Genomic DNA, 17,027 nt, shown 5'->3' on the forward strand with positions numbered 1-17,027 from the left:
GCGCAGCTCGTCAGTGAACAACGGCTCTGTGTAGTTAATGCTGCTCAATGTGAAAGCACGCAGGTGATGGAGATTTACCGCTGATTAAAGAACCGGCTTTACTGATAAGATGCGCGTTAAATATCGCTTGCGATTAATTGTGCAGCCCTAATTCAAACGCGAGTTTTGGGCAGTAGAGTAGCACTTGTTGTTTGACATTTCTCCGATCACAAATGCAGACAGAGTTTTAGGTTTACGCGGCGCGATGCAATGCAACGCGTAAAAAGACAGTACAAGTCATTATAATCAGTAATTGTGTCCCCACTGGATGCAACAAATGCCTCGTTTGTAATGGGTTTTAATGTTTATGTCTCATCGCTCCGGCCGGACACGGCATCAACAGTATGTGAGGGGCGTAACATTTCCGTCTCATGCTTGAGGTATTCAGCCAACCACAACGCATTGGATAGCTGGCCAATCACAGCACACATCGCTTTTCAGACCGTTGAGCTTTATAAAAATCGACGCGTTTCAAAAAGGCGGGGCATAGCGGAGAAACAATAATGTACAGTATGTGAAAAATGTGTTTTTTTTACTTTAAACTGCATAAACACATTTCATTACATCAAATGCACAAAATAATGTTCTTTTTAGCAGCATCATATGACTCCTTTAATGAAAAGTCTATAACATACTTTGGTTAAAATTTCTCAATGGTAGTGTAAAACAACACCCTTTTTACCTTGTCAAAAACAGCTCTTTTCACAGCAACCCGTTTTTTTGCATGTCCCTTTAAATGTTAATGAGCTCTGCTCACCCTGCCCCTCTCTTCCGTGGGGTGACGAGCCGTTCTGTTTACTTTAGCCGCGGAACTTGCTAACTAGCACATTATTAGGAAAGGCGATTTGTAAGGAAATCGCCATAGTTTACATTATAAATAATAATAATAGTTTAACATTCAAATACATTGCGAATACGGAAACATTTGGATTTGTGCCGAATGAGACGTGAGCAATAAGCTCCAAATACATCTAACCAACCCGCACTCGCTCCGTCTCGTATGCACGCATGCATGCACTGTCACGATCTAATGCACTGTAAATGCTGGATTTAAAAAAAAAAATACGCCTACCGGAACGCAAAAATTCTAAATCTGACATTTTCCGGAACAGTATCCAGCAGGATCAAATTAAGTACTGGTCATAATACTCACATGATAATGTTTCATGTGAGCAACAGTGTGTTTTGCTGCAGCAGCGCCGATGGAAGTGGTTCACTAACTGCGCAGCACAGCCACACGCGCCACAGTTACGTTTGGGATAATTTTATTTTAAATGCCATAATGTCAGTTGAAAACATTGCAATTGTGTTTTAAAATACAACAACGACCACCACGAAACCATTCAGCGGTCTCTGTGACGGTATAGGAAACAGTCAACAAAGTAAAATGATCTCAGACGAGCTCTCCATTTTATCAAATGATCATAATCATATATATTAATTTTACAATCCTGCTACTAGCATTTTATTCAGACTAAATCCCTTTTAAATCGGGTGAGAAAGCGGGTTTTTTTTTTTTGAGTAACTTTTGCACATCCTGTCATGCCGGGCTGCATAGACGCATTTTGCAGCATTAAGGTTAACGATTAATTGATCGTTAATTTAAACGACGATCCCTAGTTCACACTGTCAGTTTTTGGGATTGACAACCGCATTTTCTTTACAGTTGTGAGTCTCGAAATGTCCTGTTCACACAGCAGCTTACAGTTGTGTTTAGAACACTGTCTGTATGAACGAGCAACGTGAGTCAAGCCCGTATTCCTTACCAGTAGCCATAGTGACAGTGACCAAAGTAAAATCAAAGATGGCAATGTCCATAAAACTGAAAGTCTTATCACTTTCTGACATGACAAGAGTCCAATCGAGCCGCGAGTTCTTTTGTCAAATCTTCATTAAACAACAGCAGCTTTTAAATTTGGGTGGAGAGTGGAGCATTTGAATCACGCACAGAACACTAAACTGACGGGAGCGGCTCCGGTGGAAAACTGACGGGCTCTAAAATGTTCAGATGACACATCTGAACATTCATGTTTTTGAATCATCGCTCCGGCCTGACAGGGCACCATCACAATATGTTAGGGGTGTAACATTTCCGTCACACGCTTGAGGTATTCGGGCCAATCATAACGCACTGGATAGCTGGCCAATCACAGCACACCTTGCTTTTCAGACCGATGAGCTTTGTAAAAATCGACGCGTTTCAGAAAGGCGGGGCATAGAGGAGAAACAATAATGTACAGTATGTGGAAAATAATGTGTTTTTTAACCTTAAACCGCTTAAACACATTTCATTACACCAAATACACAAAATAATGTTCTTTTTAGCAACATCATATGACCCCTTTAAAGGGGTCATATGATCCGATTTCATGTTTTCCTTTGTCTTTGGAGTGTTAAAAGCTGTTCGTGCATACAGAAGATCTGTAAAGTTGCAAAGATTAAAGTCACAAACCCAAAGCGATATGCCTCGTTCAAACATGCCCCCACATATCTATGTCATTGTGTGGGATGATTTGCATAACACCGCCCAAATGTATACGCAAAGAAGGCTTAACTTTTATTCTTGCTGTAGTATTGTTGCCAACGCCATATCGTGGAGACGCTGTGTGTCTCGTTGCGAAAGCCAAACTACTTTGTTTGGCCTTCTAGGACACAACTAGAAATCAGTGGTTAAAGGGTTAGTTCACCCAAAAATGAAAATTAGCCGATAAATTACTTACCCTCAAGTCATCCTAGGTGTATATGACTTTCTTCTTTCAGACGAATCCAGTCGGAGTTATATTAAAAATGGTCTTTGATCTTTCAAGCTGTTTCATGGCACTCAGTGGGTGTTGCCTGCTTCAGTCCAAAACAAGTTAAATAAAAAGCGCCCATCCATAAAAAAAAAAGTGGCTCACATGGCTCCGGGGGGGGAACAAAGGCCTTCTGTAGTGAATCGATGCGTTTTTGTAAGAAAATATCCATATTCAAAACGTAATAATCACTTTAATGTAGCTTGCACTCACTGTTGTAAAGGGAAGCAGTTCCGGGCGGATGATGTATGGAGGTCGGCTTTGCGCATGCGCCGCTCAGAAGTGACGCACGCACATTTCCCTCACACGCTTGAGGAATTCGGCCAATCACAACGCACTAGACAGCTGGCCAATCAAAGCACACGCGCTTTTTAGAACGATGAGCTTTGTAAAAATCAAATGCGTTTCAGAAGGATGGGGCATAGAGGAGCAATAATAATGTACAGTATGTGGTAAATGTGTTTTTTTTAACCTTTTTGATTTTTTGAAACGCATAAACACTGCATTACACCAAATACACCAAATAATGTTCTTTTTATCAACGTCATATGACCCCTTTAATCTGTTGACTTTTTTTTTTTAGCAGGAATACTTTAATAAACAGCGAGTACTACCACTGTAAGTAATGAGAAGTTATTTTGCCGTAGTATTTGTTAATGTTTTGATAAGACTTAGTTTTGTTCTGTGTTCATAAGCGTCATTGTGCATGTATTAAGCCCCAATGCTCAGTTTTGTTTTACTTTCCCTGGTAAACTAGTCCTATGTTAATGGTCCATACATAAGCACATTATTGCACCTGGTGGTATAGGCTAATATCCTGTTCAAAATGTTGGCAACAAGACCACCAAGTGGAGGCCACGCTAGAGACTTGAGAATATGGGGAGGCCATTGTGAAGGGAGGTTTCCTAGAGTTAATGATCCCCATTAAGTCGCCTGTGCAATGATCCCAAACCCTGGATGTGTCTGGCCACCCATCCATGGCCACTTGTTGCACCTGGCCCTGACATTGAGACGGGTGGCCCAGCTCTGCCGTTTAAGCTGCCCTGCTCTTGACCCTTTCTAAAATTTGGCTGGTGGGTGTTATGACCAAAATATTATTGATATTTACTTTTACTTTTTCAACTTTAGTTAGTCTGTAATGTTGCTGTTTGAGCATAAAAAAGATCTGCTAAGTTACAAAGCTCAAAGTCCACTTCAAAAGGAGATATTTTATTTAACAGAAATCACTTTTCAAAAACTACAATGAACGCCTCGTTTGGACTACAATGCATATTTTCCGGGATTTGCGAATGGGACGAGACCTAGTTGAGCTGCACTAGAGAAGGCAAAGAGTGTTATCACTATGTCGGAGACATCCTAGCTTTCCCAAGGCAGACGAACTTAGAGTGGTTACAATCATCCAGGTTTAAATCATGCTCAAATTTATTTAATTTTGACACAATATTTACACTGAAGCTCGCAGGTGGCTATGGTAAGGGGCATGACATTTCCCGACCAGGCGCCGAGCGGTGCCGATCACAGCACATTCGTATTTCAGAAGGCGGGCCTTCATTTGATACAGGAACTATTTGAGCCGTTCATGCCAGACTGGGGAGAGAGGTGTTGTAATAATGTAAAATAATGTGTTTTTCGAACAACCTAGTATGAGAGCTTGGCTTGCCGCGATAGACGGTGTTGACGGTGATACCGGTGTTAAGCCGCAACACCGGTTACGTCACTTGCCCACCGCGTCACCGACCCCCACCGTCATTTTTATTTTTTATAGTAATAAAAATCATTTAGTTCAGTAAAAGAACAGACACTACAATTAAAAACTGAATGCGGCTACTCAATGCAGCGTGCCGAACGAAAGTCAATCTCACACTGATCAGATTTAATTTATCCAGTGAGGAGAGTGAGTCGAGACAAGACGATCGCGGATGATTTAGTTTCGAAACTAGATGCAAAAGCGCCTGTTTGGCAATATTTTGGAATTTTTTTGGATTTTTACTTTATTTATTTTATTTGACATTTGTTTTGCTAATAAACGTTCTACATTTCTTATTTATTTGGTTATATATTATACACGTTTACTTATTTCCAGTTTTGTATACCTATTAAACTTTATTTGTTATTTTATATTAGGCATAGCTTGCCCTATATCATGGTGTATTTTTATTTGTTTTGTTAATAAGTTCTATGTTTTCTATATACGATAAAGTGAGTTTGATTATTATTATTATTATTATTAGTAGTAGTATTTTATTGTTGCATTCAATCAATTGACGCCAAACTGCCGCTAATTCAAAAGTGAAGGAAAGCGAGGAAAAGAGGGAAAATTAAAACGAACTAAAAATGAACAATTGCTTTACTCCGAATTGCCGCTATTTTAAAGTGAAAGTAAAATGGGCACACCGCTTTTACAAGCTATGTAAAAGCGAAGGAAAGCAAGGAAAAGAGGGAACGCCCCACCCCCGCGGTGATACCGGTATTACGGTGTTGTCACACGTCGAACCGGTGGGAAAATTTCCTCACCGTCACAACTCTAATGAGAGCCTGTTCTAGTACACCCCCAACACAAAATCAAGACTTCGTAAAAGAGCATAAGAGGACCCCTTTAAAAAGTTAAAGCTATAATCTAATCTTATTATTTTGTGATTTTTTATTTGAATTAAATAACTCTTTTAGTACTTGGTTACAAATGGAAGACATTAAAAAAGTAATACACTTATAAATTTCACTGGATGAGCCATAATTATTTGTAAAACTATACAGTATATATATTGTTCTTGCAGTAGAAAGGGTAAATAGCTAGGGTTGTCAGAGGACTGAAGAATAAGTGGTGGTAATGCACTCTCACTGGTTATTTGGGCAGCAACTTTATGAATGGTTAAGTTCTTGGGAAAAGAGGAACAATAACTTATCTGGATTGTATCACTCCACTGTACGTTATCCTCAACGGCCAGTCCAGCATTGCTCATCAGAATCTGTTGCACTGCAAAAACTTTATATAAGAAGAAAGTCTAAGTTATTGTAAGATCCACAGTTAGGTTGTGAAAGTTTTATTTCATAATGTTGCTGTACTGTTATTAGGGCTGCACGATAAATCGCATGCGATATGCACCACGAGCATGTTTTGCGCAGCTTGTCAGTGAACAACGGCTCTGTGTAGTAAATGCTGCTCCATGTGAAAGCCCGCACGTGATGGAGATTTAGTGCTGATTACAGAACCGGCTTTACTGACAAGATGCACGTTAAATATCGCATGCGATTTATCATGCAGCCCTAACTGTTATGTAGGTTGAAAGTGTGCTATCAAGAGATACAGTTCAGGGAGTGGGGTGGACGTTATACAGATAGAGGGACGTTCACTGTCTTCCTGTTGCTCCCTTACCCAACAAAAGCTGTTAATTGTCCGTATACCATCTGTAGAGAGCTTCTGGTGTGCACCAAGGACTGATACTGGGGGCAGCTCAGTTTTGCCAAAGCTGTCGTGGCAGATACACAAACCTTTATCAGTGATGTTCAGTTAGCTCTGAGACTGATAAAATATACAACCTAATGATTTAATGAACTGTTTTCAGTAGTGTCACTTCAAACATTCTTGAACTGCAGATGTCATATTACCTACCATGTCAGCCATGTTAAAGATTTGCTTGAACTATTAAAGCAAGTCTTCCTCTCTATTCTTAAAAATATCACACAGTGTGAGTAAATGATGACAGAATTGTCATTGCTGGGTGAACTCTTTAAACTTGGACTTGACTGACAGTGTTACTCATAATGACTCATCAAATGCTATCACTTTGGTTTCTTGCCCAACTGTGCTGTGCACTTGCCATACCTGTTTTGCTAGTTGGTTAAGAAAGAAGATAGAGGTCGGAGATCTTCAGGGAGCTGTTAAAGGAGACTTTGTGGAGGAAAGGACATGCACAACATTAATTCCCCTTCTCTGCCATCTGAGCCACTGGATGGCACTTCAAAAGCAAAGTGGGGTTGTGTTAATCCCCCGCAGTCGGCCTCAGGTTTGAAGTGTGATCAAAGTTGAGGCTGTACTGATAGATGGGCCCACTCTGGCCCTCTTACTGTCAAGGGACCAGGAAGTTTTGTAGGCGTAACGGAGGATCTGAGGGATGTGTGGAAGGCCAGAATGGCCCATCACTCGAAGATGATCCTGGATGTTCATGACAACCCCAAACATTCAGAGTGTCAGTGAGATGTGAAGAGATGGATACAAATAGATGAAAACATGAAGAGGTACAAAATTTGTCCGGCCATAAGCCTTTTTGTTACGGTGGATCCATTTCACCTCTGGACTTCCTGTCTGAGCAGACTGTCTCCTTCAATAAGGAGTTTCATGGACACTTTAGACTCTTTGAGTACCTGGAGGGGATAATCAATAGCTTTTAAATTGCTTCAACAATCAACCCAAAATATCCTAATAGATTCAGCATTTTAAGCAATACCACTGACATCTTTTCCTAGAAAACAATCTAAGGACAGTGCATTTTTTCACCTTAAGCATAAACGTGTCTCATCCTGTTTTTCAAGCTCTCCCTCTGTTTTTCCTCCTGCTGACACTGGGCTCCTGGTTTCCGTGCCTCTCCACAGCCAGGAGGTTTGTGAGCTGACCCTCCGTGACCCCGTTCTCTCCGCCATTTCTCTAGAGAGAAACGGCAATCTGCAGCTTGAGTGAATCTCACAATGAATGGGTGGGCTGCCTCTCTCACCCTTGAGTTAATTTTGTAGTGTCACTCTGCTCTGAAGGAGTAAAGGGGGAGGATGTTTTATATGGGAGCTGAAAAGTGCTCCCTGTTGCCTGAGGGACTGTGAGCGGCTCGCTGAGTCCTCGTGAAAGGAAAGCAACTGCAGTCGCTAAGCTCCTTGATATGGACCAGTGATGGAGCACTGGCCATTTACATTTCTCGATCTTTCCCCCCCTCTTTCTTGGTGACATTGAGCATCCTGAGGAGAGAGAAGAGCATGCTGGGTCAGCCTAGCCGTGGCTGTGGGCTCATGCTTTCGCTTAGCTTCTCTTCTGCTCCTGTCAGTAGGCTGGAGTTTGCAGTCCCACTTACTGCCGCTTCATAAACCCTCAATAGCTGCAAGACAATGGAAGACGGGGGTCAAGGTTAAACCACAGTTCCATCTTATTCGCTTTATCAAGAACCTGGAAAATTTTTGGGTGTATTTTCAGTGCAGTTAAGGATTTTACCATACATCCAACTTGTTTGGTGTTAAAAGTCAGGTGGCTTCCAATCATACTTTCATACTCTTGTAGTACTCCGTTGTTAATTCATATTGACGGTGACTTATTGCTTTTTGTATTGGTTTTACCTAATGTTTTCACCTAATGTTTTCATAGCCTGTTCAGATGTCTAATTTGCTTGGAATTGTCATTAAGCTAAAGCTTTCGTCTAGAGCTAATTGCAGTACACTAATTATTGAGAAAATCCCTTCAGAGCAACCCAGGCTGAAGTGTCTTGCCAAAGGTCATGATGGTAATAGCTCATGGATTGCCCCTCGAAGGGACTGAGCATACACTGTTGCCCAGATATTTCATGACTTGGCTACGCCAGATGTGATGTAATGCATCAGTTTGCTTCAGGAATAAGAACTTCTGACCAGAGCTGTGCCACTGTTGGTTAGGGCTGTGTATCACCAGCAAAGTCACGATACGATACGCATCACGATACAGATGCCACGATACAATACGTATCACGATACATGACTGCACTGAATTTCACCTCAGCAGAATTTAGAAAAACAGCTGTTTATTAAACACTGCTTACTATAGTGCCATTTCTAACTATTGGCAGAGCAGGTAGTTGACCTCTGCATTATGAAGGGCCTCCATAACTGTACCACAGTACAATATAGGTAATGGCATATGTTTCATGTTTACATGTTTACATGTTTAACTGAAAAATGAGTGTTTACTATTGTCATTTTGCATTATTGACACTATTTTCCTAATTAATGCTGTTCAGTTGCTTTGTCACAATCTGTATTGTTAAAAGCGCTATATAAATAAAGGTGACTTGACTTGACTTGACTCATGTTTACATTGTGCACGCCCGACCAGGTACAATATTCTGATTGTTTGTATCTTGTTTTTAAGCCCATAAATAATAATGTACTTGTTCTAATAAATTTATATTGTAATTTACTCATTCTAATATATTTAAAAAACCATTTACATTGCTGGTAGGTTATCATTGCACAAATTAACACACTCTCTACAGAAAAAAAAAAAAATTAGAGGCGTTCTAAACTAACGTGCTGTCTTCACTGTATCTAACGTACACACGCTCAAGCCTGATTTAAGGCTAATTTATACTCGACGCGTCTGCAAGTTCGCTTTGAGTGCGCGCGGTGTCGTTTGGCGTGGCGGTGTGCACAACCTTTTTTTGTAACTTTCCATGCAGCTCCGCTTCCGAAGATGCACGAGTTCAAAGCGACTCTAGCCGAACATGCACGTCTGTGCCAGCATTTGTGTGAAACAGAAGCAGTTTGATGTTAAGTGCAGTCACACACACAGATCACGTTGCGGCCGTACTCAAGACATTCAGGAACAAACTTTTTAGTGCTGCCCCGCAGTTTTATCAACTATATAGTTTAATTGCTCAAGAGCTACATTTATCTTTTTCAACAAGGAGCTGGTAACATCGTTGTTTCTAAAGGGATTAAAGCCACTTCACTGTTAATAGAGAAATGCCGCAAACGGTGGTAATTCATACATACACCGCCTCTCTCTGTCTCTCTCTTGTGTGTCGTAAATGAACAGTTGATGAATTACACTTTTCTGAGAATAGAATATTGAAGTGGAGATCGCTAAACTGCAAGCTAACCAGTGTTTTCAGAAAGCACGCGCGTTTATCCAGTGCAGAGAGACCGCGTGTGAACACGTTTGCCAGGTTGACAAAGATAAGTAGCACACTTAGCAGATATTTCCATATTGCGCAAGTGTGAAGCTCTGTTTTGGGGATTACGTCTCTTTATATCAGGCAACCCCGTTGTGTTCCTCTGCGGCCAGATTAAACCTTGTTGTAGCCTATGCTATTCATTCTTTTTTAGAAACCTCGCACTTTTCTACTCAATTTTAAACGTTGTAAAGTTTTAAACAAATTAAGCGCGTTCCACTGCTGCACACGTGCCACCATATTGATACAGGGCCAGCTGTATCGATACTCGTATCGTCAAATCTCTGTGACGGTACATCGTCGTATCGATATTTTGAACACAGCACTACTGTTGGTACTTAACCTTCACATAAATCACATTTCTGAATCACATCACAAAGTATGTTTAAATGCACTTTAAAAGTTTGATTTTAGTTTTACTAAAGCAAAGAATTGTCTTTTTGGTAACACTTTAGTTTAGGTACCAATTCTCACTTTTAACTAGATGCTTACTAGCATATTGGCTTTTTATTAGTCCTAATAAAACACAAGTTAATGCCTTATTCTGCATGACCTTTTGAAGTGCAAGGTTGAGAACCAAGGGTGCTACAATTTGGAAAGGCTTGGAAAATTTGGTCATGTTAACAACTCTAAACTAAAATGAACTATACAAGTTATCGTACTACAATTAGGCTCTGTGTTGTGTGCTTGTTATGAAGGACAGAGTTAATACAAAGGGTGCATTTAATCCCTTTAAATATTTGCATATTGCATTGTGTTATGTGTGCTTGGACAGATGAGGACTGTAGCTTCCCTACACAAAACGCACTGTAGCTTAATTATTACTGTACATACTTAAATGTACTTACTGTGACATACCCCAACTCTATGTGCTGATTAATCAGTCAAAGTTGACCTTGGGCTAAATGTCACTAACACACAGTTGAGAAAGCAAAGACATATGAGGATGAGTAACAAACATTTATACAGGAAGTTGGGTTTATTCAAGCCAAATGGTGTGTAAAAGTGCTTTGTAGTGGTGTAATCTTACAGCTTAAAAAATCAAATTAAGGTGACACCACTTTCACCCAACATTCAGTGCACATTTAGAAGTTTAGTTTGTCAGGTTGGTTCCTGAACTGGCTATGGTTGAGTGCCATCACTCTACAGGCAGTTCCTTGTAACAGCAATTTGTCTTTCTCTGGTTTCAGTCATAATGCATAATGACAACCTTAGAAGGTAGTCAAACATGAACTGTTATTGCATCCCTTTACTTTTAGCTTTAGTAAGAGTTTTGTAACAGGAGGTTATATTGTTTCTTTGAAAATGTCAAACTACCATATGAAATTAATAAATCCACATTACTACTGTGAGTGCCTCACGCTATGTGGCTTTAGTTAGCCACAACATTTTCTCATCAGTGAAAGAGTGGTATAAAAATGTCAGGCTGGACTGTTAAAACTGATATAATTTCATTAGTTTGTAAAAGCAGCTGCTGGTTAAACTCAACCCTGCTATAATAGCTAACCTCCCCTGCCTGCTGTTCTCTGTTTGATAGGAACTTGAGCAAGCACTACTGAAGCAAGACCAAGACTTCCTCTCAGATCTCCTCTGCTCCCTGCTGAAAGGATGTTACCAGCGAAGAGACATCACGTAAGCGCATCACCATCAGTATTTCCTGTTCCTACTTTACAGTCACATTGTAACCGAAGTAGCGACAGTTCTGTTCTTCCATAATATGACATACATCTGAGTAAAACAGTTTAGACGGTTTAGAAAAAGGAGGACGAGAGTTATTTTAATTAAAAATTGAGACGTCAAAAGGAATTACAAAACTTAAATTAAAAGAAGTGGGTAAAAAATAGAAAATAAAGCTCAGTCAGTACTTGTGGCATAATAGCATAATGTTGATTTGAGTGCGATTAAACGATTACTAATCGCGATTAATCGCATCCAAAATAGAAGTTTTTGTTTACATAATATATGTGTGCGTACTGTGTATATTTATTATGTGTATATAAATACACACACATACAGTATATATATTTTGAAAATATTTACATGTATTTACATGTATATATTTTTATTCATATAATTTATATAATATATATAAATATATTTAATATATAAACTACATAATTTTCTGAAATATATACATGCATGTGTGTGTGTGTGTATTTATATATACATAATAAATATACACAGTACACACCACACTATGTAAACAAAAACTTTTAAATGCGATTAATTGCGATTAATTGTTGGACAGCACTACTTGATTTCCATAATTTCCACTTATCCCTCGTTTTCTTAAAAAAATATAAATATAAATATAAAAATAAAAAATCCAACAGATTGGTGACATTGAGTCGCTAACAATAGAAGTGAATGGGGCCAATCTGTAAACTTAAAACAATAAAAAAAGACTTAAACATGACTTAAACAGAATGACTATTAACATGATTTTAGTGTGATGAAATTGCTTACTGAATTCATTTCACAACCTTTTCTGTGTAAAGTTATATCTAGTTTTACAACTTTGTTGCCATGAAAACATAATGCCCTAAAATGACAAAAAATTATTTAAACATCTTTACAGCACAAATAGTATACAAATTAACATAATGTGTGTTTTTATCAAATGTTCAATTGCACGTTTCTTTTAAATCCTCCTTAAAGTATTGCTCCATTCACTTCCATTGCAAGTGCCATGCTGGAACCTCTTTAATCTCTAAAGAAAACATGGGATGAAACAATTATTATTATTTTTTTAGCATTTAGTATTATGCAACAAATGTTGTTGACTGAGCTTAACTTGTATTGAACCTGAAATATTCCTTTATTGAGAGTACTGTACTGTTTTTGGTGATTTAGCAACCCTCCTCTGTGCTCTTGAAAGATCTTGCGCATGTTATTGCCCAACCCACATCCTGTGTTTGACTCGGAATCAATCTCCATCTGCATGTGACCAGTTGCCCATAGTAGCGCTGTAGCCGTGCAGCCAGGTTACCTGCAGCAGTAGTAGGTCAAGGGGTGTGGGCCCCATCCCTGTAAAGAGTGTGAGTTATTGTGCGAGTCAGTGCTGTGATGAATGACTGGCCCCTAAAGGGAGCTCCCTTCCATAGCGGTGCCTCATCAGCAGCAAAAAGAAGTCCGGTTGATGACTGGATAGGCAAGAATTATCCCTTTAGCATACTCAGGCAGGCCGTTAACAGGACGCAGGGTTTTATTGGATTCGACAGCAACTGGCATCCAGGGGGAGGCCGCGGGGCACTGGCCTTTCACAGAAGTGCCCTTTTCATTCTAGATGTGCTAAACGCCCCAGCAGAATGGGGGAGGGAGTGTTACGGATGAGAGAGAGAGGCAGAGAAAGATGGAATGGCAGGGGGCCTGCAGCTGTGAGAGAGATCATTCTGCCTTCTCAAGATAAGCCTATTCTTTCTCTCCTTTTTCGCGCTCTACCTTCTCTCTTGTTGTCCTGAGGCTTACCCTTCCCTACGCATTAGTACCAGGAACTGGGTTTTGGGTTGATCGAATTGACCTAACTTTTGTTTTTTTATATAGTCTGTCATCACAAAAAGACATAGTAATAGAACTTAAATCATATGAATAATTTATTCGTGAATTATCATAGCTTAAAATCGATGTGAAAGGCTGCTGCAAAGTAGATAGTTTGTGTTGCTTTACGTTCATAAGCAAATTTTGAAATATTGAATATAAATTGCTGGATGGAAACAACAAAGATGTGAATAAAGTTGTTGAACAAAAAATGTATTGGCTTAGAAGACCTGCACACATTGCATTGGAAATTCCTAAATGGGCATCCAAAGAGTCATGTGACTGCCTCAAAACATTTGACTGAATAATTCACTGAGATCACTGACAATGATTACTTTCCAGAAATATGTTGACATGTTGTCGCTTCCAGACATCAGGCCAGCAAATGTCTTGTTGCCTATTGTTAGCAAACCTAAAGACTGTCAGGGCATTTTGTCTGCATTTTGAAAAGTCCTAGAATTTACATTTACTAGAAGAGCCACAGTAGACGACTCTTCCATCTGTTTTTTTTTTTTTTTGTGTGGACATATGGGTTGGAAACCCGGCTTTATTTGTACTATTTTTTGTGATGTTTAGATTTTTTTGCAAATTCACAATTTGGATGGAAAGTTTAATTAATGTTTAGTTTGACATGACTAGTCAATTCTAGATATAAAGATGCATTGTAACCCAAAATATTCAGTTTATTTTTTTTTATTTTTTTAGGATTCAGTCCTTTAGCAGTTACCTGGAAGACATTATCAATTACCGCTGGGAATTGGAAGAAGGGAAGGCCAATCCACTGAAGGAGCACCAGTTTGAAGAGCTGCCACCCCACACACAGGTGGAACTCTTGCACAGACTCTGTGACTATCGTCTTGATGCTGCTGATGTCTTCGACCGGCTCAAGGTAGCAAGCTTGTAATAGCACAAAAACAGATACAGCTTTTGCATTAGTTTGTTTAATACTCACCATAGCAGAAGTGATCAAGATGTGTTTTGTCTAAAATAAATCCTGGGTTTTGCAGGGCCTGGATGCAGATAGTTTACGTGTTGAGCCTCTGGGCCAGGATGGGAACGGGGCCCTCTATTGGTATTTTTATGGTACGCGGCTGTACAAAGAGGAGCCAGTCGAAGCAATGGCTCCCCAATACAGGTATGGAGAGGTGCTTTCACAAAAGCCTACAAGAAACAATGGCATTTATATTTGTTAGTGTATATAAAAGAAACCTTTGCAAAAAACATTTTCACAGTGACCGTTACGACAGAGAAAAGAAAAGAAGAGGGAGGCCACCAAAGAAGTCTGAAGATAGACTGGTCACGTAAGACCTCTTTAAACATCCATTTAATGCATTGTATTAAATGCTGTTGTACAAAGACTTCCTAGTCATACTTTGGTGCTTTAAAGTTGCATTATTTACAAAGATAAGCGTCTAATTTTGCTTGTTTTAGGGAGGAGGAGGGGGAAGACTCTGTGACGGAAGAGGATGAAATTGTTGTGGAGCCCAAGCCTGTAATAGGTGAGACACTGGAAACAAGTATTGCTGCTTTTAGTTTGTTTTTGGCCTAAAGAATGTAGGGTTATTGAAGAATAATTTTTCCTTCATTATTATTCTGCATCGTAAGTGGCTTAAAGTGCCCAGGGCAGCTGTAATGCATGTCTGCTGTAATGTGAAATGCGCATGCAATTTGCATGTCTGCATGAAATGCTCTTTCAGCAAAAGCATGAAATGTGGAGCTTTCATGACACAAGTTGAAATTATATGCTAGTAACTGTGCCAGCAGTTGCAGCTTGGTGAATAGAGATTTCTAAGAGATCAAAGCTCAAGCTATTGGTTGGTAGCTAAATAGATTTAGTAGCATCTGACAAATTATTATCAGGATGCTTTGGTTTTATTATAAAATTATTGTATTTTGTTAATTTGTAATTTGTGTACTTTGGAGGTTTTTAACTGATCTTTGAACATGAATAATCTTTGATATTGATCATTTTTTAATGTGTTAATGAGGTGATATTTGTGTAATGTGTTGTCAGAGCGTGAGCGTGGGGCCTGGTCTCTGGTGTGTGACACGGAGGAGCAGTGGGTCAATCTGGCAGAAAGTGTTAAGGACAAAATCTCTCCTCAGGACCGGCACCTGCACCGCATCATCACTCAAAACTTCCTGCCTGAGATCAGAAACATGATTGAACACAAGGTGAGAGAATTCACTCTGTCTGATTGCACCTCATGTGATGTAATCATGAGTCACGTTATGAGTCAAACCGGGATATAGGTTATAATCTTAGTAGAGATTGCCATCTCTATGGTGGCATATGCAGTTAAGCAATGCCAGTAGGATGTTTAAATGTTTCTTTGAGAAGTCCTTTGAGAACAATTTGATTAACCTCTTGTAATTCAGAAAACATGAATACAATTATTTTTAACTACTTTTCTTAATATATTTTTATATGATTTCAATTCAAAATATATTGTTCTTAAAATCATAAAATCAAAATCAGGAGTAATTAAAGCTGCAAGCAGCGTTGAAAGGGCCCTCGCACCCGGGCTCATGTAGATCTGTTCAGGTCAGGACTCTTATCAAACGTGAAGTTTGGGGAAGATCAGACATTGTATGGCTGAGTTATAACAACTTCCTGTTTCATGGCGAAACATTGAAATTTGTAAGGCCGCCACTTTGCAACATCACAAAGGGCTTTAGATTACACTGACAAAATTTGGAGTTGATCTGAATACATTTCTAGGAGGAGTTTGTTAAAATACAACGCTTGAAAATGGCAAAAATGACTAAATTTGCTGAGATAATCAAAATAACCGACTTACTGTTGGGTTTCAGATTTTGCTCCACGATACTTTTTTGTAGGTATTGGTGTGTTACATGTGTGTACCAATTTTTGTACATGTATGTGAAATGTAGCGGGAGGGGCACTTCACTGAAAGTGAATAGGTGGCGCTATCGAGACATTTTGCCACACCCACTTATGAAACCTATATCAGACGTAAATTTTCGCCAGTTCTGATGCATGTGCAAAGTTTCATGAGTTTTCGAGCATGTTTAGGCCCTCAAAAATGCGATTCATTTTGGAGAATAAGAAGAAGAACAAATATAGCTGCAAGCAGCGATGGCAGGCACAAGCCATCAGTGCAAACGCCACCCCGGTGGTATCAGGAAAACTGTGCCCAGCGGGCACATGCATTTACAGTAACCCTCTGGCAGTCTGGTTTTAAGGGATATGGCAATTAAAGGGTTAATCCAAACCATCAAGACTGTGAAACACACATACACAGAATATAAAGTATCTCACAGAAGTGAGTACACCCCTCACATTTTTGTAAATATTTTATTATATCTTTTCATGTGACAACACTGAAGAAATTACACTTTGCTACAATGTGCAGTAGTGAGTGTACAGCTTGTATAAATGTAAATCTGCAGTCCCCTCAAAATAACTCAACACACAGCCATTAATGTCTAAACCGCTGGCCACAAAAGTGAGTACACCCCTAAGTGAAAATGTCCAAACTGGGCCCAAAGTGTCAATATTTTGTGTGGCCACCATTATTTTCCAGCACTGCCTTAACCCTCTTGGGCATGGAGTTCACCAGAGCTTCACAGTTTGCCACTGGAGTCCTCTTCCACTCCTCCATGATGACATCACAGAGCTGGTGGATGTTAAGAGACCTACAGATGCTCAATAGGGTTTAGGTCTGGAGACATGCTTGGCCAATCCATCACCTTTACCCTCAGCTTCTTTAGCAAGGCAGTGGTCGTCTTGGAG

At 39.6% G+C, this 17,027-nt stretch overlaps 1 protein-coding gene across 2 annotated transcripts in view; it reads left to right on the forward strand.

Annotated features, from left to right (window-relative positions):
- The window catches only part of LOC107572560 (cat eye syndrome critical region protein 2-like), a 44,007-nt gene that overhangs the window by 11,560 nt on the left and 15,420 nt on the right, over positions 1 to 17,027 (forward strand). For both annotated transcript variants that reach the window (XM_016258986.1, XM_016258994.1), the window contains exons 2-7: positions 11,271 to 11,365; positions 13,976 to 14,159; positions 14,278 to 14,405; positions 14,503 to 14,571; positions 14,702 to 14,769; positions 15,285 to 15,445. In XM_016258986.1, coding sequence (XP_016114472.1) covers positions 11,271 to 11,365; positions 13,976 to 14,159; positions 14,278 to 14,405; positions 14,503 to 14,571; positions 14,702 to 14,769; positions 15,285 to 15,445 — 705 coding nt within the window. The remainder of the gene's footprint in view (positions 1 to 11,270; positions 11,366 to 13,975; positions 14,160 to 14,277; positions 14,406 to 14,502; positions 14,572 to 14,701; positions 14,770 to 15,284; positions 15,446 to 17,027) is intronic.

This window comes from Sinocyclocheilus grahami, unplaced genomic scaffold (assembly GCF_001515645.1).
Source record: "Sinocyclocheilus grahami isolate Dianchi unplaced genomic scaffold, SAMN03320097.WGS_v1.1 scaffold30.1, whole genome shotgun sequence".
NCBI lineage: Eukaryota > Metazoa > Chordata > Actinopteri > Cypriniformes > Cyprinidae > Sinocyclocheilus > Sinocyclocheilus grahami.